Here is a 25,894-nt window from a genome sequence, read left to right as displayed (position 1 = left end):
TCAAAATGACAACAATAAGCAGCTTTGGGGAATTTGGGGTGTGCTTTTTAAAACTTTATTTTTTGTTGCTTAAGATGGAGCCCTCTTGGTAGCAGTTTGTCGTGGTAAAGTGAGCGAGGGTCTGGATTTCTCAGATGACAATGCCCGTGCTGTCATAACAATAGGGATTCCTTTTCCAAACGTGAAAGATCTACAGGTAGGCCAGCAAACCTTAAGTTTTGTGTATCACAGAAATTGTTGATTTTAAGTTGTTATTTAAGTTCCATTTAGTTAATGTACAGTGTAATATTAGTTTCAGGTGCTGAAGTTCTTGAATATTATGTAAAGTTAATTGTATTTTTTTTTTGTATCCTCAGATATTTTAATGCTCTGGTGACTCAGAATGAGTGAGAAAGGTTTAGTAGACATGGATTTATTTTATTTTTTTTAAACCTTTAGTGATTTATCATTTGATTTATTTTTAATCTTTTTTTAAAAGATTTTATTTATTTGACAGAGAGAGACACAGTGTGAGAGGGAACACAAGTAGGGGGAGTGGGAGAGGGAGTAGCAGGCTTCCTGCTGAGCAGGGAACCTGACGTGGGGGTCAATCACAAGACCCTGGGATCAAGACCTGAGCTGAAGGCAGATGCTTATGACTGAGCCACCAAGGGCGCCTGGGTGGCTCAGTGGGTTAAGCCGCTGCCTTCGGCTCAGGTCACGATCTCAGGGTCCTGGGATCAAGTCCCGCATCGGGCTCTCTGCTCAGCAGGGAGCCTGCTTCCTCCTCTCTCTCTCTCTCTGCCTGCCTCTCTGCCTACTTGTGATCTCTCTCTGTCAAATAAATAAATAAAATCTTTAAAAAAAAAAAAAAACTGAGCCACCCAGGTGCCCAGATTTATTTTATTTTTAACTTACATTATCTTTTACTCAACAAGAGTGATTTTCAAAGTGATCCAACCCAGGAGTATCAATCAATATCACCCGGGAACTTGATAGAAATACACATTTTCTAGGCTTCATCCAGACCAACTGAATCAGAAGCTGTGGAGGTGGAGCCCAGCAATTTGTGTTTTATAAAGCTCTTAGTCATAGACTTACAAGGGTCCCCCAGAGAATTCTAGAATTCTAGGACTCTTTCTTTATTTCCCTTTTCTCAGTACCATACACTGCCCTGCTAATTTCAGTGATTTAGCTGCTCCAAAATCTGACATCTTGCACCACAGCTTGGCAGGACAACCATACTCTGCTTGTACTTCAGTGTTCTAGATACAATTGTCAGGAAATTATATGTAGGAAAAGAGCTGAGAATCATGGAGTTCACCTAACGGATTTCCCTTATCTCTGAGATTATGGTCTTATGCAATGGGAAGGACATTCCCAAACCAGTTCTTCTATCTTGGCCAAAAACAGGAGTTTCGCTTTGTTATCACTAATTGTTTACTAAACATATTTGAAAAATTATCTGTAGCAATAATTTGAAGCCTAAGGTGATGTTATTTTCCATCAGAAAGGATTTTCTTTTATTTCCTACTGGAATTTGAAGGTGCCAGCAATCTGAGACCAAGACTTAAGGTTTTCTGGCCATTTAGCTGACTAGAATGAGTATAATTTATATCCCTCCTCCTAGGATACAACCCGTTAGGGTCTCATACCAAAGCAAGAATTCTTTCCCCGGATAGTTATCTTATTTATTGTTAATACTTTAGTAGACACTGTGAATTATATAATATTGACAGTAATAAATAGTATTTCTCTGGTTAGCTCCTACACTTCCCTAAGCTCTAGATCTCTTCAAAGTTTCTGAAAGTCCTCAGGAGGTATCTAATCCTTTCAGGGTGCACTGACTTTGTGGCTTCCACTACCTTTCTTCAGCCACTAGGGCTCCCATTGCGAGTGCTGATGACCATGCTCAGGGCTTCTATTCTGAAATGATTAATACTGCTTCTCACTATAGCTACTGATGAAATAGTTGACATCTACTCAAGAAAACTGTATTGTTTTCTTTCTTTGCGGCTTTTGTTGCAACATTCCACTGAAGCTGAGGGCTGCTGATGGCACTGCTATTGTCGACGTTACTGTCTCTCTTTGATGTCTTATCATTTTACCTGGGTCCTGTATCATTGCATTAATGCTCTTTTGTTAGAGTGGAGAAAATCCCTTTCCCTTCTTTGTACCACACATTCTCCCAATGTCTTAAATATATTTATAGTTTCCCTAAAACTAGCTCCTTCAATTTATGCTTATATCTTCTCTTTTTCTTGGACCTATATAGGAGTCCTTGAGGACCACAGGAGGAGATAGCTTATTGGCTAATAATATGTTGTACTAAATATTATACTCACAAAATAGCAAGGCCTGAAAAGAATCATTCACATAAAACTCATAATAGTGATTACACCTGAGAAGAGAAAGAAATGGTATTGGAGTGGTTATCAAATGGGACTTTAACTTTTTCTATAATATTTGTTTTAGTAGAAAAGAAATTTTTTTTAAGAGTTTATTTATTTATTTGACAGACAGGGATCACAAGTAGACAGAGAGGCAGGCAGAGAGACAGGGAAGCAGGCTCCCTGCCGAGCAGAGAACCCCGCGTGGGGCTCGATCCCAGGACCCTGGGATCATGACCCGAGCCGAAGGCAGAGGCTCAACCCACTAAGCCACTCAGGCGCCCCAGTAGAAAAGAAATTTTAAGAGAATGTGGTGAGAATAAAGATATTTACTATGTCATTCTTTGAAAAAAAATTAAATTTGAATAAAATGTTACTTGTGAAGAAAAAATTACATTTACCTTCTACTTTCTCTGCCCTCACTCCCAGCAACTGTGATTATGGGCATTGTTATTGCACTAGTGTTGTGATCGTAATTCTCTCTTTCCTCAGAATTAGTTCTTCTCAGGCACCTTCTCATACCATCATAGAAAAAACTCAGAGATGACCTGCTCTGACATTCCTCAGTAATGGTCTTGCTTGTCACAGTTCTGCTTATCTGAATTGTAATGGCTGTAGTTATGTAAAACAGCAGAACAACAGAAGCTCCAATGAGATCTGGGTGCAGAGGAGGAGGGTAGTTCTAAAGAAGTTTCCCTTGTGGTTCGCGAGACGGGTGAGTAGAGTAGACCCAAAAGTAGCCCAAACTGCAGGGACAGATAAAGAGGAAAATTCTTCATTGGCAATATCAGATATAAGAGAAGTATATTTCCTGTTGCCTTATGTCTAGATCAACTCTTCCTGTGAAACAAACAATTGTTAAACATAGTGGATTAAAACAATAATCATTTATTATGAATCACATATCTGTTGGTGGGGAGTAGTAGCTGGGTGGTAGATGATCTGAGCTGAGCCTGAGTAAGCCCCTCTGCCGATTTCTACTGGGCTTAGTCACCGTGCTATAGTTTCACCAATGTAGATTTGGCCCAGTTGGGTCAGCTCTGCTCTGCATGTATCCCATCCTTTGTGTACCAGCAGACTAGCCAGAACATGTTGCCATGTTTTATACTTTGGCAGAGATATAAGAGGGCAGGCTTGATTGAGCAAGCACTTTCTGAACACCTACTTATATCATATCTACTAACCTATTGCCCAAAGCATGTCATATGCCTAAGTCCAAAGTCAGGAGCAATAGGAGAGGTGTGGGTATTTTCTATGAAATGTGGAAAAGGACTTAGAGGCAAGACTCTAAAAAGGAGTTTTGCCTTTTTTTCATAACTAAAGGGTATTTGCAAGACATCCATTCGAAAGACTGTGTTTATAAGCTTTTAAGCGTATAGGTATGTAATTTTTATAATAATCAGGAAGGCCTTTTATCATTTGGAAATTACTAGAATATAGCCATCAATATCTGAAATACCTGAATATCTGAAATAAATCAGAGTACTATTATGGCTGATTTCTTAAGATTCATAAATGATACAATAAATTATTGAAAGTATTTATTTGGAATAAAAAAGAAAAATAGAAATCAAATTTATAAATATGCTATATTTATTTATATGTTAATTTATTAATGTAAATTAACATAGAAATAGAAAAGTTTGATAATTAAGTCCACTTTATTTTTTTGTTTTTGCCTGTGCTTTTGCTGTCATATTTAGGAAACTATTGCCAAATCTAGGCCATGCAGATTTGAACATTTTCTTCGAAAACTTTCATAGTTGGAGCTCTGAAATTTAGATATTTGGTTCAATTTTGAGTAAATTTTTGTAAATGATATAAAATAAGGGTCTAATTTCCTTGTATCTGAAATGAGTCTCTTGTTCACACCGTATAGTTCGATCATGTTTTTTTAATTCATTTAGCCAAATTCTGCCTTTCAGCTGTAGAGTTTGAACTATTTACAAAGTAGTTACTGATAAGGAGGGGCTTGGTTCTACTGTTCAGCTGTTTTCTGTGCTTTGTGTTCTTCAGTTGCTTCATTATTACCCTATTTTGTATCTAGTTGTTTTTTCTTTCTTTCTTTCTTTTTTTTTTTAAGATTTTATTTATTTATTTGACAGACAGAGATCACAAGTAGGCAGAGAGGCAGGCAGAGAGAGGGGGGGAAGCAGACTCTCTGCTGAGCAGAGAGCCTGGTGCCGGGCTCGATCCCAGCACCCTGAGATCATGACCTGAGCCAAAGGCAAAGGCTTTAACCCACTGAGCCACCCAGGCATCTCTCTAGTTGTTTTTTCATTGAGTACTATTTTGATCCCCTTTGACCCCCATTTTTTAGTTATTTTCTTAATGTTTACTGGAGATTACAAGTAACATCCTTAATCTCTGTCCTTCCCTTCTTTTATTTTACTGTCTGAATTGCAATTTTTATACATTGTATGCCTGTTAACATAATTTATAATTATTGTTTTATACATTTACCTTTTAAATCATGTAGGAAAAAAAAGAATTACAAACTAAAAGTATAATAATACTGGCTTTATATTTACCTACATAGTCCTCTTTACCAGTGTCCTTTATTACTTCCTAAAGCATCTACTATACTCCCCTCCTCATATTTCAGTGCTTATAAATATGGTTTATAATGTGTTACATGATGTACGTCAAGGATTAGGATAATTTCTTTGTGTTTCTATAATTAAAATAATGCCTTGCAATGTAGTAGGTATTCAATAAATGTTGATTTTTTAAAATAAAAATGTTGATTTAATTAATGACTAAATGTAAACCTATTAACGTAATATTGCCATACTCTTGTTTTCTGTAAAATGAGATGGACTAAAAGATTTCTGTAAATGGCTCTTCCAAAACTGAAACAGTTCTTCAGATTACTGGACTACAAATTAGGATTTGATAGTTTGTTTGCTTTTTTAATGTTAATACTTAGTCTGTCATACGAAAATAAGTAGAAGTTATTTATATTGAAAACCTTAAATATTCTAGCTTTTGGAAATAAAACAACCTATTTCTACATTGTTTTCTCTTTTGTTTCATTTGAATTCATATTTGAAGGTTAAGATCAGTGTCAGAGTTAGAAAAGTGATCTGAATGGGGGAAAGAGCAATGACATTAATTTTATGATACTAAAAGTTTTTTTTCTTAAATTTGAGACACAGATTATGGAAGTAAAAAATTAATACAGTTTAAAATACTGACTTAAGACTCTTATAGTCTCAATTGCAGAGTTTGGCTTTTAGAGAAGCAGGAAAATGTATGTTAGAGCCAAAAATATGACTTCTTTGGCTGTGACCAGGATTTCCTCTTCCCACCTTGGGGACTAGAAAGTAGAGGTAGGAAAATTTCATTTTGGAGCCAAGTGTGACTTGTTTAGTTCAAGTCATAATTTATTGCACACACCTCAGGGACCTGAAAATAAAGAAACCCACTATGAAATGTTGATAATGGGCCACTCTGAAGGGCAAGCATTAAGCTAACTTTCCCGGTGAGGATTTTTTTTCACTTCCACCTTTCCCAGATGCTTCTGATCATTCTATAAGGACATACTTAATCGTGTAATAGTTAAAAAGAAAACTTTCTGTGCACTAAACCATAGTATTTGAAAGAGAAGAAAATGAAGCAAGGCCTTTATGTGATTAGATGTTGGTGAAAAAATATAACTAAAAGTTGTTTTCTTTTAATGCAATTAAGTCACAGTATAACAAGGCTCCCATTTAATGGATATCTAAAGCAAATCCTTTGACCAATTAGTATGATCTAAAAACTACAAAAGCCTTCAACTTTATAATTCAGGCATATACATCTCAAATTGGCATGGTTATAATTTATGAAACATTATAAGGTATAATATTTAGATTTTAAAATTGCATCTTATTTATATTCCCTACCATAGTTTGGTAGTATATAGAAATATTTTCTTTTCATGAGTGTTGTACCTTTACTCCCCTGTGGAAAATTCATAAAAATGGCAAATAGCTAAAAATTTTTGTACTTTAAAGATGCTCAGGTGGTATGTTAGATTTTTATAATTGGTTTCATAAAATTTGATGATAATATTCAATAACAAGTGCTCTTAAAATGATTAAAATAACTTAAGATAATAAATTTTATTTTTTGTGTTATTTTTCTTTATTAATATAGTATAGAGGGTGATCTGGTTATCTTAGTATTGACATACAATAACTACTATTTTTTTGTTGTTTAGGAAATTTCTCTTAGCTTTGAAGGTACTGAGCTATTTGAGTTTATTTAATCAATTTTGGAAAATTACATTCATGATTGAAAAATGCAAGCATGTTAAATTATGTTATTGACTTAAAACAGATACATATAAATTTATAGTCTTCTCATGCATTCTTGATGTTTTATAAATTTCAGGGAAGGGCTGTTATCTTTGCTTACCCCAGAAGATAACAACATTAATAAAATAGAATGCACATTAAACCACATTCAGCCAGTGTTTTTAAGTGTCAAAATATTATTAGATGGTAGCCATATATGAATTCTTATATCTGATATTTCTTTTTAAGGAGAATGATGTTGATTTTTCATTATTCTTATTTTTACAGCAGTGTGTATATTCATCAGTAGATAAATGAAGGCAGAATGTAAGGGGCTATAGTATATCAAGACAAACTTGATTTCAGAAACCATTCTTAGTAATTTTAAGTAGACTTATATATTCCTTTTGTATCACTTTCATTATTGTGTTGATGATCTTGAGTATTGTAGCATTTATTCATTCATTCATTCATATAATAAGCTTTTACTAAGAGCCTAACTTGTACTAAATATAGTAGGTACAAAAATGAACATGATGCTATCTCTACACTACTGAAGTCTGTAATTTAGTAAAGGCCCTTAATGTGTAACAGAATGTTTTGGTGGGATTGAATCTGGGTATTCAGATGCTTAGAGAAAGTGAAATTGAGCAACACTTTTCACCTGTCATCCAGATATCCATTTACTTTGATTTGCCTAAAATAGATGAAGGAGGCATCTCTTATCTACAAAGAGATGGAAACATAAAAACATTTTATAAGGTGGATTGGCCTCATCAAAGGCCAGATTACAAGACTATTCAGATTTTTAAGACTATTCAGGATAATGAAACAACCATCTTTTGAATAAATGCCTCAAGTACCAAATACTTTAATAGACTGATGACACAGTGATCCACTACACAGGTTATAGTCCCTTGTGTCATGGAATTTATAGTTTAGCAAGGAAGAGTGACATAGAAGTAATAAACAGTTGTTTACAGTTGTGATAAAGGCTGTAAGAAAAAGTCACAAGAACTATGAGAATGTATAACAGGATCCTGACCTGGTCTTTGGGGGTAAAGAAAGACTTCCTGAGGAAGTGCTATTTAAGTTGACATGGGAAAGAAGGCTAGGAGTTATATAGGTGAGCAGAATGGTTAAGAATATTCTCAACAGAGACCCCCTGGGGATAAAAATATATTATATGTTGGCTCAGTTGGTTAAACAGCTGCCTTCAGCTCAGGTCATGATCCCAGTGTCCTGGGATCGAGTCCCACATCGGGCTCCTTGCTCAGCAGGGAGCCTGCTTCTCCCTCTGCCTCTGTCTGCCATTCTGTCTACCTGTGCTCGCTCACTCTCCCTCTCTCTCTGATAAATAAATAAAATCTTAAAAAAAAAAATTAAAAAAAAAAAGAATATTCTCAACAGAGAGAGTAGACTATGCTAAGGCCCTAAAGGTATGAAAGAAGATAAGCAGTTTCTAGGAATTGAAAGAAACTAAGTTAGAAAGTGAGTTGGGGAGAATGGCATGTGAATAGAGGCTGGGAGAGGTATTAAGGAGCCAAATCATTTAGGACCCTGTATGCCATTTTAAAGATTTGAGACTATTCTAAGCCAAGGGAAATTCTAAGCTATCCTGTGGGAAACCAGATCCGGGAATAGAGCCTGAGGTCAGAGTGTGGTTGAGTTCTAGTTATAGTGTAGCATCTGATACAGAAACCCACCTGGATCTAGCTTGGATAATAACATGTGGTTACCCAGGGGAAATGGCTGTATATATAAACTTAAGGGGCTGTAATACTAAACTCCCAACATTTAGGAGTCCAGCAACTTGCTGTTGGAAGCACTTAGGCCAAAGCACAGATATGGAAGAAAAACCATGTCACCTCTGAAGGTCTAGAATGAGTTGTTACTTAAACACTTTTTTTTCCTCCTCAGTACATTATTTTCCCCCAGCTTTTTAAACAAAGGATAGTTTGGCTAAAGTATTATTAAAGTAGGTTGTAAGTTTATCTTGAAATAATAAAATTAAAATCTAGTTTAAATCTAATTATACCATCTAGGTTGACAATTTGTAATTTGCCTTGAACAGTGAAAACTGAGATAACCAAACCTTTGTTCTCATCCTTTCTGAGAAACAAACATAAAATAAATGGCTAAAATAACACTAAAATAAACACTAAAATAAATGGCTGAGGTATTTTTAATTCTTAAATTTTAAAAAATTCCCATATTTCTTAAAGGAATGTTTTGGGATCAGGAGAGGAAACATTTAAAAATCACAAAATTTTAAGTAAGTTTCATGAACCTTTTTCCTTCTTTTTCTCCTAGTAGTCATGTCATTCTCTTTCCATGGTGGTGGGGGGGGGGGGAGCCATGCCTAACTATGGCTACAAATAAAACCTTTGGATATTTAATTTAAAAAAAAAAAACTTTTGGTTTATGAAAATTTTTAAAATTATTTTCTTGTGTTCATCTTGTTTTAGGCAAAAATAAGAACTTTATTGACCTTTGTATTTTACTTTTGCTCCCATAGTAGATTCAAGGCTTTAAAAGTGAAATTATCACCCTGGGGATTCATAAGGTTGATTGACATATAACTTCTGTTGTCCCAGAGCACAATCAGGAGCACTACCTCAAGGGAGGTGGTGGAATTGATTTTTAACTTCTCTGAAAATAACTTTGTTTTTTTCTTCAGATAGAATTATTTTTTTTCCCCAATTTATTTATTTTCAGAAAAACATTATTCATTATTTTTTCACCACACCCAGTGCTCCATGCAAACTGTGCCCTCTATAATACCCACCACCTGGTACCCCAACCTCCCACCCCCCCCCCCGCCACTTCAAACCCTTCAGACTGTTTTTTAGAGTCCATAGTCTCTCATGGTTCACCTCCCCTTCCAATTTACCCAAATTCCCTACTACTCTCTAACGCCCCTTGTCCTCCATGCTATTGGTTATGCTCCACAAATGAGTGAAACCATATGATAATTGACTCTCTCTGCTTGACTGATTTCACTCAGCATAATCTCTTCCAGATAGAATTATTTTTTAAAGATTTTATTTATTTATTTGACAGAGAGATCACAAGTAGGCAGAGAAGCAGGCAGAGAGGAGGAGGAAGACTCCCTGCTGAGCAGAGAGCTGGATGTGGGGCTCCATCCCAGGACCCTGAGATCATGACCTCATGACCTGAGCTGAAGGCAGAGGCTTAACCCACTGAGCCACCCACGTGCCCCCAGAGTAGAATTTTTTTATAGTGAATTTTACCCTTTTTATTTATATTTACTTAGTCAAATCCCCTTAAAGTCTACAGGGTACAGATATGTAGGTGGGCCTCAGGTGAGTATGCTACTTGCTATTTCTCCAGCTATAAAGCCTTAAGGTCTCAGATAACATAAACTGTAGTAGACAGCACTGTTTATTTAGTGTGTTTACATGTCAATCTTTCCTATAATTATTTTTCTTTTTTTTTTTTTAATTTTATTTATTTACTTGACAGAGAGAGAGAGATCACAAGTAGGCAGACAGGCAGGCAGAGAGGGGGAAGCAGGCTCCCTGCTGAGCAGAGAGCCTGATGTGGGGCTCAATCCCAGGACCCTGAGATCATGATCTGAGCCAAAGGCAGAGGGTTAACCAACTGAGCTACCCAGGCGCCCCTCTGCATTTTTTAAAATTATTTTTTACCAAGTTGAAAAAATTGAAGAAAGATTTTACAAAGGCATAATTTATACAAAATAGAATACGTAGTTTATTATAGTAACAGTTTCTTGGATTCTGCCCCACTTCCAGCCCCTGTTTCTGAGAGGCTGTGACTTTCACTTTTTTTTAGCTATTTTATCTGGTATTTACTGTCATATTTATCTTTATTTAATCAGTTTTAAATCTGTTTACTTCCTGTATGAGATAAAAATTTTAGCTCACTATACCTTTCCTTCTTTTTCTTCCTAATGTAGTTATATCACATTTCAAAAATTAAACCCATAATTAGTATTCAAATCATGATCAGGGTGCCTGGGTGGCTCAGTCAGTTAAGTGTTTGCCTTCAGCTCAGGTCATGATTCCAGAATCCTGGGATTGAGCCCCGAGTCTGGTTCCTGCTCAACGGGAAGACTCCTTCTCCCTCTCCCCCCAGGTCGTGCTCTCTGTCGCTATCTCTGTCTCTGTCTCTCTCTCTCTCTCTCAAAAGAATAAATAAAATCTTCAAGAAAAATATTAAATCATGACTGTGAAAATATTGTTCACTGTGGTCAAATGATTTCCTTCCTTGCTTGAACTTTTAATCTTCCCGTTAATAATGCCCTCTGCTCTTTTTTCCTTTTTAAAAGATCCCCCCCTTTTTTAAAAAAAAAAAAATATTTATTTATTTATTAGGAGAACACGGGGTGGGGACAGAGGGACAGAAGGAAAGGGAGAAGCAGACTTCCTGCTGAGCTGGGAAACCTTTGTGGGGCTCTATTCCAGGACCCTGGGATCAAGACCTGAGCCCAAGGCAGACACTTAACCAACTGAGCCATCAGGTACCCCTCCTTTTTAAAAGATCTTTAATCTTCTGTCACCCTTCAGTGAATCTTTATAGCACCTCTCAATACAATTATCCTATCCACCTGTCAGATAAAATTTTTTTTAACTACTAAAGACATTACTTCTTGAGCCTCTTGACCTTCTACTTCAATCAGGACCAAGTTTTTCTTTAGCCCACTTAACTGTCAAAATTCTGAGATTTCCCTTTACTGTCATCCTAGGAATTTGATTTGCCTGTCTTCTGTGTTGGATCCCCAGTTTCCTAAGTCTCAAATCTTCCTCCGGTTTCTTGTTTACTATTTCATCTTCATAGTACACATCCTCCAGCATTTTACTTATACATTCATTTCCTGAACTTTTTTGGACTCCTCTTGGCCAAACTGGCTTATTTCCCTTCAGTAGCTCTGTGGGTACTTTGGTTTGAACTTTCACCTCTCTGCTTCGTCATAAACCATTTGTCCATCTGCTTTTCACATTCATGTATTGGGTTTTGAGGTTGCAGATTTCTCTTAGTTTAAATGAAGATGAAGATTGTGTTTTTCTTATTTGTCTTTTAAGTTTGGGGCAGGTTTTGAGAGGCAAGGAAAGAGGAAATGCCTTTTTTCCTTTCTGAAACTAGAAGTCTTCATTACTTTCTAAAATGAAGTATGAGATTTTAAAATGTTATGTTTCTATATGTCTTATTCCCACACTCACACATTCACATTTGAGAAGCTCTAAATCAAATATTCCTAACAAAAATATTGTAAAGATAGGAAGTAATAACTTTTAAATCAAGCATATACTTACTATTTAAAAGATAAATTTGGACATAATAAAAATCTAGATGGAGAAAGTATCAGAATTCATTTATTGGGCTGTGGAGATAATAAATAGTTTTAAATATATTTCAGTATTTTTCAGTACTTATGTAATCTTTTTGTTATGTGCACACTTTCTTTTGACCATGTTTGTTTTTAAATGTCACAGTGTTGAATCATGTGAAATTTGAGTCATGTGAAAATTGAGTCTGAGCCTTCTCTGACTGTGATTACTTTCTATTTTCTATGCCTGCCATTGCTACCAAACTTTTATGCAACACTCCCACCCCCACCCCAAAGTGCTCAGTGTTGCATTTTCTAACATCCACAAGCCTCCTGCGTGAGAGATCTTGCCTTCTTCCAGAGTTATACGAGAGTATGTACAGGTCTCTGCCACTTGCTAAGTGCAGCATTATTCATTCCCCTTAAAAAAGTCTCTTGAGGGCGCCTGGGTCGCTCAGTTGGTTCAACGACTGCCCTCAGCTCACGACTCAGCTCAAGTTGTCGTGATCCTGGAGTCCCAGGATCGAGTTCTGCATCAGACTCCCTGTTCTTCAGTGAGTCTGCTTCTCCTTTTGACCTTCCCCCGCCTCTCGTGCTGACTCTCTCTCTCCCTACCCTCCTCTCTCATTCTCACTCACAAATAAATAAATAAATAAATCTTTGAAAAAAGTCTCTTGATATTAGCTCATTCCTTTAAGAGCCTGGGATTCCAGTTATAGCCCCACATTGCTTTCCTATGTATGATAATATTTCATTGTGTTTACTGTTACTGCTAGAAGGGTTTATTCATAGTTATTCTGCTCTCCTATGTGACTTTAACAAGGGAAGCTCTGGATTATCAGATATGTGAATGAGATACTATTCAGACTAATAAAGAACCTGTCATGTTCTCATTCCATAGATTACACCACTAATGTGTTTTATATAGTTCACATACAGTTAATGGTTGCACAGTGATAAGAAAAAATTATGAAGGATATTAAAAAGTGCTAATTTGTCAGAAAATTTAAGATCATTTGCAGAAATTATTTATCAAAAATTATGTTTCAAAACTGAATACTGTTCTTTGTCCTGCCAATGTATGTATTTTCACTGATATTAATAAAAAAGTAGCATTCACAAACTGAAGAAGCTTACTTTATGTTACCTAAAACAATGTGCCTGTATATTGAATAGAATCAGTTCTAAGCACCTTCATAGGAAGTTGATCCAGTTGTTTAAAACCCTGATTTGAGGTGAACAGCCTAAGAGATTGCCTATATTGGCTAGATGGCCCTCATCGTCTCTGTCAGTCCTGTGGTTTTCATATGCATGAAACAATATAGTATGACAAAATGCAAAGCCCACCCAAACCTACTTTGGTTTTTAGAAACATGGGATAGGTAGTGACTCCAGCCCACTTACCTCCACTATATGATACTTTACTGTTTTGTGCTAATTGTCATTTATTTCTTCAACATCTGTGTGAGGTAAGGTTGGCAGGAATTATTTTCTTCCACTTACAAAGGAAGAAACTGAGAAAGGAAACTAAATTGAGGGAGTACTGGTGACTTGCCCAAGGTCAAACAACTAGTTAGTGTCAAAGCCTTGAATCCAAGCTGTGTACTTTTACCTCCCTCTGTCAAAATGTACTATAGCATGAATATATATGTGTGTGGGTACATATACACACACACATATATATTTATATATATACACATATATACAATTTATATATATAAATCTTTATCTGGAGATGATAATTGAAGCATTTTCAGGTTTACATAGACAATATTTTGTTATGGGTAGCCTAATTAAATTGCCACAAAGCTTACTATTCTTTTTAAAAAAAAATGTTTAACTTTGCCCTTTATAGAATAAGCATATTCAATTTTAAGGTATCTAGCATGTCTTAAAGTAGTGTCTTTTTTTTCTTTTAATAGAAAAATATTAATTTCTGCTTTTTTTTCTGAACTCATTTTCTTATCTTGATAAATTATTTTCTTAAAAACTCCAAAGATCTAATATTCCATACTGACAGAATGTTTTTGCATTATTACCTAAAGCATTTATTTAGGATTTTTTTTTTTAAGATTTTATTTACTTAAGAGAGAGAGTGTGTATGAGCGGGGGGAGGGGCTGAAGAAGAGGGAGAAGCAGACTGCCTCCTGAGCAGAGAGCCAACGTGGGGCTCCATCCCAGGATCCTGGGATAATGACCTGAGCCAAAGGCAGATGCTTAACAGACTGAGTCACCCAGGCCACCCTCAGGATTATTTAAATGTTACTGAGTTACCAATAAACTATTCTGGATAGTAGCTAAATTATTATAACAAATTAAGGTAAAATATGTTGACTATATTGAGAATAAGAGATGCCAGGTTTGATGAAAACGTATTTTTTTTCTTATATTTGAAATTTCTAGGCTATTTTTTTCAGCAATGACAATTTATAACAGAGTTTAATACAGATTTTCTTTGTAGGAAATATGTTACCCAAAGCAGCCTTAAAACATATGTGAAATAAATTATGTTACTGTTACTATGTCTGTTACTATGTCCTGATTATTATTTCTGGTAGATTATTGTGGTCAGTTCCTAATGTAACAAGAAAAGTAAGTAATAATTGAAAACCATCTCCTGTGTGTGTGTGTGTGTGTTTTGTTTTAAACTTTAAAAGGGAGCCTGGCTTCTTAAGTCTTGGCAGACACCCATTTTTCCCCATTTAAGAAAATATATATACTATATTTGGTTAACTTGGTGTTTAGAAATCTTGAAAATATGCCAGATGAAATAAAACCAGCTATATTCCTTTTATCTGGCTAAATTATTTTACATACAAGATCTTATGCTGAGTTTAGAACTCTAACCATTGGAATTTATATTGTGATACTCTGATAAAAGTGTTTATACTGTGATGATATAGAGCAGTAAATGTCTCTAATGTAGTCTCTGTCTTCCAGATTTGGCTTGCTGTAAATGTTTATGTTTTAGATTCTATACCTTGGTGAAAGATAAAACTATTCTTCTTGAGTGTTTGCTAGACAAATGTGCTTATTTTTCTGAAGCAAAGTTTTAAAATATTTTTAATAAATAAGTTTAGCTGAGTATATGTTCATAGTCTTGTTTCAAAGCTCGAACTTCTGTTGTAAAGCTTACATATAAGGGGAAAATGTACATTTTGTCTACATTGATTGCTTTTAGAAAGGCATTTATTACTAAAATCATAACACAGATTTGTATGATTTGGGATAAATTCCCCTGTCTTTCGTATGAGGCAGTAAAATGAGGAGTTACATTTATAGTTCTAGCTCATATTTATCATACCACTTATTTCTTCAGAAGCTGCTTATAAAAGGCTACTCTTGTACAGAGCTACTAATGGTCAACACTGTTGGGTTTGACTAAATTGAAGAAATAATCTAATATTCAAAACTGAGTTAAATTTCTTGTTGACATATAAGTATAATAATCCTTGTGGTTATTTTAATATATACTGTGCCCATTACTAGTGTACTACCTATACTGTCTCCAGTAAAACTGAGTTATTGAAGGACTTAAGGAACTTACTGTTTGATCTCAAGTATATTATAATGTAATAGTAAAATCAGAATCCAAAACCATATAACTTCTGCTTGAAAGCTATATGGGTATTTTTACATAATTCTGTTAAGCACCTCAGTCTTGATTTGTCTATCTTTGGTGTTCGGGATCTTATCTCTACTTATGTCAGGTTAGCTTTTGATGCAGAAGCATCAAGTTTAGTTGTCTAGAAACTATGATATTAAGTGTTTTTTCATTTTGTGTGAACTTGAACTCATTATGAAAAAAAATGTTTTGTGGGGCACCTGGGTGGCTCAGTGGGTTAAAGCCTCTGCCTTAGGCTCCAGTCATGATCCCAGGGTCCTGGGATTGAGCCCCGCATCGTCGGGCTCTCTGCTTAGCAGGGAGCCTGCTTCTCCCTCTCCCCTCTCTCTGCCGGCCTCTCTGCCTACTTGTGATCTCTGTCAAATAAATAAATAAAATCTTTAAAAAAAATGTTTTGTGAATCAGTGTAGCATCTGAACCAATGGGTTGCAAACACAAGCCGATTATTTAAACGAGTTAACAGATTATTTAAATGAGCGAACTAGTTGAGGGTTGGCAAATAGCTCAAATTATTTTAAGCTACAGTAAGGGGGCCACAGAAAATACAACTTTGGGCCCTCAGTTTGCAACCTTTGATAAAATAGTTTGATTTCTCTCTGCTGTTCACACATCCCTCCAAAATTACACATACTCTAATCTATGGGGGTGGGGACCAAGTGGTTTGAACTCCTTCTAGAGTATACAATTAAATATGGCTTTCTATTTTGGGAAAGCCTTGTAAAATGTATTTGAAAAGTAATGTTAACTGGTCTACAAGATCATTTTTCCAAACCACACTTGAGCTTAGTTTATGGTGTTTACTTTCTGTCAAAACTCAGAAAAAGCATTCACAGTTAACTTCCATAATATAAAACGTCTGTCTCATGAGGCACTAAAGAAAGATTGGTCAACAGGTATAATGTTGTTAGACTGTATTGCTAATGTGAATGTGGACATGACCTCCCAAATAGATCAAAGACTAATCTCTTTGACAGTTACAAGATGGCAGAGCTTGCCTTGGGCCTTTTGCTGCTGCACATTGAAACTGTTTGTTTGGAAAACATGCCTGAGGGATGAGAATGTGTTTATAAGGATGAGCAGGTAAAAGTAAAAGGTTGTCTTTTGACATTTCAACTAATCCCTTCCAGTCTTTGGTTTGCTTAACATTTAGGCTATTTGCTGGCAGGAGAAACTGGCTTTTTCACATATGCTTTATGTCATTTTAAATTGGGCATTGATTTTTGTGCCTGATAATCCCTCAGTGTATGATGAAATAGATTCTGATGTCATTAAAATGAGGTATACTTTTATTCCTTCTTTTTCTAAACCCTTAGTTTTGCTTTACCTAACTAAATATGTTCCCCCAAGACAACTTTTACTCTTTATTAATTTTTAAAAGTTGGTTTCTTTATATAATAAAAAATATTTTAATGTTAACTGGTATTTAGATTTACTTTCAAAATTTTTTTGTTTTTTTCCTTTTCATCTAAAAAAATTTTCCTAGGTAAAATACTGGCTCTATTTACAATTTGCATTATAAAAAGTAGAGAATTTATAAGAAATTGAATTCATGTTGTCGTACATAAAAATTAGTTCGTTTTAATGAAAACTAAAAGAGCAAGAAGAGATAATTTTGTTTATTTCATCTAATAATTACTACATTATCTCTACTTCATTTATAACTAATAAATCCTAGAACAACTGTTACCGTAGGTGGAGTGATCATTTCAAAGTATTTGTCTGAAACAGGGTGTAGGAAAACTTGAAAACTCTTAAGCTATTGTGACTGACAAAAGATAGATGCTACAGTTTGGTGGGGATTGGAGAGTATAGAACATAGGATATATTCTATAGAATACAGAGGGGAATATGGAGGATATAAAATATAGAAAAACAACTTACATTTTGAGAGATAGGTAGGAAATGTTTATTTTTCCCAGTGGATAGAATTTTTAAAGCATATTCTCTTTTAATCTCTACATATTATAATATTTATCTCCAAATTATGATAAATTTTTACATGCTATTTATTATCTAATATTTCCTATGATGCCATATTATTTATTGTGTATATTTTTAAAGCATAGCCTTAAAGGAAAGTTTATTTCATTTGTATTCTAGTTATAAAGTTAATACAAAAATTTGACAGATTATTTAGAGGGGGTATAAAATGTAGTTTATTTCCTATCAACTTTAAAATTACTTGTCAGGAGTGTACCCTTCTGATTTCTCATCTAATACTTGTCCTTTTATTTAAAAAGGTTCATAGTATTAAAAACGTTCATAGTATTATAGACTGTATTGAAGAGATTTTGAGTAGTTTTTAAAACTTCTTAAAACTAATTTTTTAATTTATCTTGAATTCCAGGATTTTTCCAAGAAAGTAACTCTTTATATCTTTGATCAGGCTTATACTACAAAAAATATACTATTATATATAATATAAAATATTCTTCCTCAGGAATAGTGCATAGGAGATCTTTAAAAGTTGACTAAATGAAAAGAGCAATGCCTACTCTTTTACATTAGATAACTGGTTCCTAGGTATTATAGTCAATTTCTGTGAGCTTCCAATACTAGCAGATTGTTATAGGTGGTTAAATTGTTGTTGTTGTATTTGAGAACCATTTTAAATTTTATTTTAATTAGATTTTCTTACCCATTCCTTTTCTAATTAGCCACAACAGAATTGACTTACCTAAGATCACTCATAGGAGATATGTAGTGTTTTGACTCTAGAGTTTTCACTCATGACCCCCAGATCAAGAGTCCGATGGATGCTCTACCAGCCAAGCCAGCCAGGTGCCCCAGAAATGATCAAGAATTAAGCCAAATGTATCTTCTTCCTTAAACATACTCCTTTTCTTGTTTTCTCTCGGTGGATTAGTAGATTGCTTCTCTCTGGTGGCTGGAAATTTTGTCAAATCATTTTTTTTTAAGATTTTATTTATTTATTTGACAGACAGAGATCACAAGTAGGCAGAGACATAGGCAGAGAGAGAGAGAGGGAGAAGCTGGCTCCGTGCCGAGCAAAGAGCCCGATGCGGGGCTTGATCCCAGGACCCTGAGATCATGACCTGAGCCGAAGGCAGAGGCTTAACCCACTGAGCCACCCAGGCGCCCCTGTCGAATCATTTTTGACTTTTCTATCTTTGGTAAGCCCTATATCTACTTTGTTACTGGTGTTCTGTAGCTCTACAATGTGTTAAAAACCTGGACCTCTTTTCCATTCCCTTTGCCTTTCCAGGTAAGGTTCTCATTACTTTTGCATCAAATTCATATCGTGTCTTCATGTCTCAATTCTTCTTACTTCTATACACTGTAATCAAAGTAAATACTTTAAAACTTAAATTTACTTGATGGCCATTTGTACTCCTATTCTTTTGTTCCTTACAAAAACTTGCTAGGCAGAACATATTTTTAAGTCACTTTTTAAGATTTTTTTTTTTTTTTTATTAGAGAGAGCATGTGAACATGAGCAGGGGGAGGGACAGAGAGAAAGGGAGAGAGAGAATCTCAAACAGACTGCCCACTGAGGGTGGAGCCCAACACAGGGCTCAGTCTCACTATTTTGAGATCATGACCTGAGTCAAAATTAGGAGTCAGGCACTTAAATGACTGAGCCACCCAGGAGCCCCAACTCATCTTTGCACTGCCTATCACAGATGCTTTGTACTAAGTGAAACTGTAAATATTAGTCTAAATTCAGTGTTTCTTTAAACTACCAAAAGCTTCTTTCTCCCATTTTGTGTTATATATATATATTTTTAAGATTTAATTATTTATTTGACAGAGATTACAAGTAGGCAGAGAGAGAGAGGGGGAAGCAGGCTCCCCACTGAGCGGAGAGCCCGATGTGGGACTGAATCCCAGGACCCTGAGATCATGACCTGAGCCGAAGGCAGAGGCTTAACCCACTCAGCCATTCAGGCACGCCTAAGTGTTCTATTTTTGATGTTTCTCCAGCATTCTTTTTTATTGAGGTTCTGATTTTGTTTTTGTTTTTGTTTTTTAAGCTTTGTTGAGCCATAATTGACTCTATAGCATTCTTGAAAACTGCCTAAAAATAACCCCTTTTAGGGTGCCTGGGTGGCTCATTTGGTTGGGTGTCGAACTCTTGGATGCCCAGCACAGACCTGCTTAAGATTTTCTCTCTCTCTCCCTTTGTTCCTCCCATGCTCTTTCTTTCTCTCTCTCTCTTTCTCTCTCGCTCAAAAAACAAGCCAAAACAACAACAAAAAAAACCAACTCTGTTCATTGACTTAGTGTATAAAAATATAAAATCATAATGTGTAATTTCCTTTTACTTGGAGCTTGCATCTTTTTAGAGGAGAGCTTTTACAGGAAAAAGCTCATTATCTTATATATTTAAATAGGTCATTATGAATTGTGTATACCATACACTCTTTGTATAAAAGTAGTCCACTTTCAGGATGATGTAAATTTAACAATTTTTATGAATACCAGATGAAGGCTGGGTGTGGTATCCTTTGGTGTGATACTGCTTTTAATAGGAATATAGTTTTATGTCCTCTAATTAACTGTGAGTCTCTTTGAGAAGAGATATAATTATACCATCAAGTTCAGTTGACTAGATAGCAGAATTTATTGTGATTTCTTTTGAGCAAAGAAGTTTAACACAGTTTCTGTGTGTTAGTACTTTGTGTTAGTACCTAGATAGAAAAATGAATGTAGATTCAGTCACTTGGAAAAGTAAAAGATTCTTGATGTCCTGTAATAATGGAGACTTTGAGGCAGTAAATATTGTCTCAAATGCATTAGTACTGTTTAGCTCTGAACTTTTAAGTTTGTTTAGATCATCACTGAGTGCTTTCATATGCTTTGATTCTTTCACACCTATGTTTTTGGTGTGCATGAAGTTATTTTGATCTAGTTGATGTTTTTCATGGGTTCTGTGGATCTGTTTTAAGACTTACCAGTTCTTCCATCTTCTCCCTAATGCTGTTAAACCCATCCAATGGATTTTTATTTCAGTTACTGTATTTTTCCGGTGTAGAATTTACATTTGGGTCTTTTTTTATAGTTTCTGCTTCCCTACTGTGATTCCCTAAAGTTTATGCATTAAACTGTATGTTTCCAAGTTATTTAAATATATCTGTAACAGCTACAAGAAAAGTCTTGGCTAATTCTAACAGCAGGGCCCTTGCTAGATTGGTTTCTGTTGACTGTCTTTTTTTTTTTTTTCTTTAATTATGGATCACACTTTTTAGTAATTTTTATTGTGCACTAGATATTGTAGATGGTACATTACAGAGATTCTGGACTCCGTTATTCTCTTAAAAAATATTGATTTTTGTTTTTGTAGGTAGTTCAGTTAGTAGCTGATCATCTTGAATTTGTATGAGCATGACTTGACAGTTTTTTAGGGGAGATATGGGAAAAGCTCAAAGAATATAGTCTTTGAACTCTCTCCCCTGTGGTTTGTGTCAGTATTTTGGTCTTAAGTCTTTTGGGGGGTTCTTTTAAAATTGGCATTGGTCTAAATTGTAGTCCTTTTTAAAAATTTGATACTGGTTCTGTGTGGGTGTGATTTTCATTTACAAAATATATTTTGGTTAAATTTCCATGTCAAAATGTTTAAATATTTCTTTTAATAATCCAGTATTTATCTCAGAATAAATTGATATAACATTTAATTAATCCACTTGATAGGTTGTTATTTGTCTTCAATGCAGAGATGCAGTGAATATTCTTGTACATATTATTCTATTAGTACTTGTAGGAAAATATAAATACTTTCAGTAAATATTTGTCAGTATTCTGCAGATAAAAGCAATAGAATTATTAAATTTGCATTTCTTCATTTACTAGTAAAGTTAAGCATCTTTTCATGTGGGTTACCAGCCAGTTATCATTCATCTAGTTCTATAAAAGATGCCTCTTGGATTTTGATGGGGGATTGCATTGAATCTGTAGATCACTTTGGGTAGTAAGGACATCTTAACAATGCTAATTATTCTAGTGCATAAGCACAGGATCTTTCCATTTATTTGTGTTTCTTCAGTTTCTTTCACCAGTGCCTTACAGTTTTAAGTGTAAAGATCTTTTGTGTCTTTTGCTTAATTTATCCCAAAGTATTGGGATAAACAGTCTTGTAAATACAGTCTTGTAAATAAGACTGTTTTCCTAGTTTCCTTTTTCTTTTTTTTTTATTTTTTGGGTAGTTTATTGTTAGTGTATGGAAATACAACTGATTTTTTTATGTTGATTTTATATCCTCCAACTCTACTAAATTTGATTAGTGCTGACAGTGTTTTGGTAGAGTCTATAGAGTTTTCTACGTATGCAAACAAAGATAGTTTTACTAATTCCTTTCTGATTTGTATACCTTTTATTTCTTACATAATTGTTCTGGCTAGGACTTTTCAGTACTTTGTTGAATAGAAATGGTTAGAGTGGACACCTTTATCCTGTTCCTGATACTAGAAGAAAAGTTTTCAACTCTCCACCACGGAGTATGATATTAATTGTGGGCTTATTATATATGGCTTTTATTATGTTGAGCTACATTCCTTTTATATTTGATTCCTTTTATATTTGATCATGAAAGGATGTTGAATCTTCTCAGATGCTTTTTTTGCATCTATTGAGATGATTATAAGGTTTTTATTCTCCCTTCTATTAGTGTGGTGTATATTTATTGACTGTATAGTTAAACCAGTCTTGCATCCCACTTGATCATGTGTTTGATTCTCTTATTGTGCTGTTGAATTGTTTGCTGATATTTTGTTGAGGATTTTTGTAACAATGTTTATCATATAGGGGTATAGGCCTATAATTTTCTCTTATTGTAGTATCCTAATCTGGCTTTGGTATGTGAGTAGTCCTGATCTCTTAAAATGATTTTGGAAGTTTTCCCTTCTCTTCAGTATTTTGGAAGCATTTAAGAAGGAACATTGTTAATTCTATCTTGAATGCTCAATAGAATTAATCGGTGAAGCCAACCGGCCCTGGGATTGTTTTTGTTCAGATTTTTGATTACTGCTTCATTTTTCTTGTTACAGATCTATTCAGATTTTTTATCTCTTCATGATTTAATCTTCGTAGGTTGTATATTTGTAGGAATTTATCCAGGCATATAATTGTTCACAGTGGTCTCTTATGATCCTCTGTATTTCTGTAGTATCAGATGTAATGTACTCTCATTTATCATTTTTTGACCCTTTCTTTTGCTTAGTTAGCAAAAACATTATCAGTTTTATGTTTTTTTAAAAAACTCTTAGTTTCAGTGATTTTTTTTCCATTGTTTTCTAGCCTTAATTTTATTTTTGCTCTCATCTTAGTTTCCTTCCTTAAGCTAAGTTTAAGTTTAGTTTGTTCTTTTTCTAGTTTCTTAAAATGGAAAGCTATGTTGTTTATCTGAGATCTTTTTGTTTTTTTCCTGTTATAGATGTTTATCACTATAAACTTTTCTTTTAGAACTGCTTTTGCTGCATCTGATATTTTTGGTTTGTTGTGTTTCCCTCTTCATTTGTATCAAGACACTTTTTGGGGTGCCTGGGAGGCTCAGTGGGTTAAGCCTCTGCCTTCGGCTCAGGTCATGATCTCAGGGTCCTGGGATTGAGCCCCGAGTCATTGGGCTGTCTGCTCAGCGGGAAGCCTGCTTCTCCCCCTACCCCCACCCGCCTGCCTCTCTGCCTGCTTGTAATCTCTGTCAAATAAATAAATAAAATCTTAAAAAAAAAAAGATACTTTTTGAGTTCTCTTTGGTTTCTTCTCTGATCCATTGATTATTCAGTTGTGTTATCTATTTCCACATATTTGTGAATATTCCAGTTTTCCTTGTGTTACTGATTTCTAATTTCATACCATTGTTGGAAAAGATGCATTATATGATTTCAGTCTCCTTAAATTTCTTAAGACGTATTTTGTGGCCAACATATAATCCATCCTGGAGAATATTCCATGTGCACGTGAGAAGAATGCATATTCTGCTGGCATAGATCTAAACCCAAATCATAACAATATTTACATTAAGTGTGAATGGTCTAAACATCCCAATTAAAAAACAGAGATTATCAGTCTGAATAAACATTAAAAAATAACCTCTGATGTATGTTTCAACATGAATGAATTCCAAAATCATTATGCTAAATGAAAAAGACAAATGATAACATACTGTGTAATAGCTTTTACAAGGAATTCTAGAAAAGGCTAAACAGAAAGCAGATTATTGGTTTACAACGTTAGCAGGAAAGGAGAGACTGAAAAGGAATAGAAAGGAGATTTAGTGGGTGCTGAAAATATATCATGGTTATGGTGGTGGTTACATGACAAAACATTTGTCAAGATTTATCTATATATACATTAAAATGTGTGAATTTTATTCTATGTAAATTACTTCTCAATAAAACTTTTGACTTAATCAAACAGCTAATTAGTTGCATGGAGGAATTCAGGGAAAGTAAGTATGAAGTAAGAATGAATGAATATTCTTTTTTCAAATTTTCACTTATTTTTTAAAGATTTAATTATTCGTCAGAGAAAGAGAACAGAATCAGGGGGAGTGACAGCAGAGGAAGAAACAGGCTCCCCACTTAGCAGGAAGACTGTTGCGGGACTTGATCCCAGAACTCTGGGATCATGACCTGATCTGAAGGCAGACGCTTAACCCACTGAGCCACCCAGGCATCCCTGAATAGACGTATTTTAAAGGAACTGAATAAAATTTAGTACTGATATACTGAAAAAAAATCTCTCTAACTTAATAAAGTGATGTTCAGAATATTAGGAGTTAATATGATTTTTTAAATGAGCCTTGATTTATTTACTATATTTTTAATATTTTTTAAATTATTAGGTTGAACTAAAGCGACAATACAATGATCAACACTCAAAATTGAGAGGTCTTTTACCTGGTCGTCAGTGGTACGAAATTCAAGCATATAGGGCCCTAAACCAGGCCCTAGGTAGGTAAGTGAAATTTAACATAATGTTACTGTAATATTATCTGTGGTCTGGGCTATAGAAAAGATAGTTTTGTTGCTCCTTAGAATAAATTTGATAGCATTTTCTTTTACTAGAACCTTAGGAACTGATATATTTTTAATGATAGCTGTCACAAGTGAAAGCTGAAAAGAATCAGTGGAATAAATGAAACCCTAAAACATCAAAATTTGCTAAAGTTCAAAGAAGATTTATGATTGAAGATTTATGATTGATCAATGAATGTCACACAGAAGAGGTACTTAAAATGTTTATAGACGTTCATAACCAAACAGTAAAAATTTTATCCTGTGAACATCAGAAATTAGATAATGATTTTATGTTTATAAAGCAAACCATTCAAGAGAAGTTAAAAGAAACCATGCTTTGGGGGCCCCTGGGTGGCTCAGTTCGTTGAAGATCTGACTCTTGGTTTCAGCTCAGGTCATGAACTCAGGGATGTGAGGTCAAGCCCTACTTAAGGCTCCGTGCTCAGTGAGAAGTCAGTTTGAGATTCTCCCCCACGATAGTCTTCTCCCCCTGTGCACACACTCTGTCTCTCTTACTCTCAAATAAATAAATAAATGTTTTAAAAAATAAAAATTTTTTTTGAAAAGCTGAAGTATTAATGCCACTAATAATAACATTTAGTTATAATATTTATTTTCCTAAGGACTCTGGCCCATTAAGATTTGTGTTTTGTGGAATTAGTTATTAAATCACCATTTTTAAACATAATTTTCATGTGGTAGATCATAGCATTTAATTTATAAAACTTGAATCCTTAGACTTTTAATAATCTAATATATTATATTCTCTATTCATGAAATTCTAATTAGTTAAGACCATGTAATAATTTTTTCCTGTGAGGCTGTAAGGCACTCATATAATCAAAATAAAAGAACACAGGTTAAGAATAAATTCATGAAAACATGACCATTTGACATATTTTCAATTCAGCCAGAAGACCCATACCTAACTGTAATCTGACCTAACCAAATCCAGAATTTAAATTTTTCTCATGTCCTTTTTACTCACATTAGCCTATTTACACATAAACATATTAGATCACGTTTGAGTTCAGATTTACAGATAGCTAATGACATAGGACTACCAACAGCTGGATTTAAGTCCCAGAACACATCACCCACTCCCTTCCCCATCATTTAAAAATGATATTCTGCAGGTGTTTCCCTTCAAATTGAATGATTCTGTTCTATGGTTAATCTACTGATATGTTAAGCTGCTGTCCTTCTCTGCATAGAAATTTCATTGGTACTTGGCATCAAGTTGCACTATAAATTATTCTATTTATTTATTTATTTAAATTTCTTTTAATTTTTTTTAAAGGTTTTATTTATTTATTTGACACAGAGAGAGAGAT

At 34.6% G+C, this 25,894-nt stretch overlaps 1 protein-coding gene across 3 annotated transcripts in view; it reads left to right on the top strand.

Annotated features, from left to right (window-relative positions):
- The window catches only part of BRIP1 (BRCA1 interacting helicase 1), a 189,322-nt gene that overhangs the window by 137,923 nt on the left and 25,505 nt on the right, over positions 1–25,894 (top strand). For all 3 annotated transcript variants that reach the window (XM_044248524.1, XM_044248523.1, XM_044248522.1), the window contains exons 16-17: positions 75–196; positions 24,386–24,498. In XM_044248524.1, the coding sequence (XP_044104459.1) occupies positions 75–196; positions 24,386–24,498 (235 nt within the window). The remainder of the gene's footprint in view (positions 1–74; positions 197–24,385; positions 24,499–25,894) is intronic.

This window comes from Neovison vison, chromosome 5 (genome assembly GCF_020171115.1).
Source record: "Neovison vison isolate M4711 chromosome 5, ASM_NN_V1, whole genome shotgun sequence".
NCBI classification, from domain to species: Eukaryota; Metazoa; Chordata; class Mammalia; order Carnivora; family Mustelidae; genus Neogale; species Neogale vison.
Note: the sequence above shows the minus strand (reverse complement) of the source record. Positions and strands in the feature narration are given on the sequence as shown.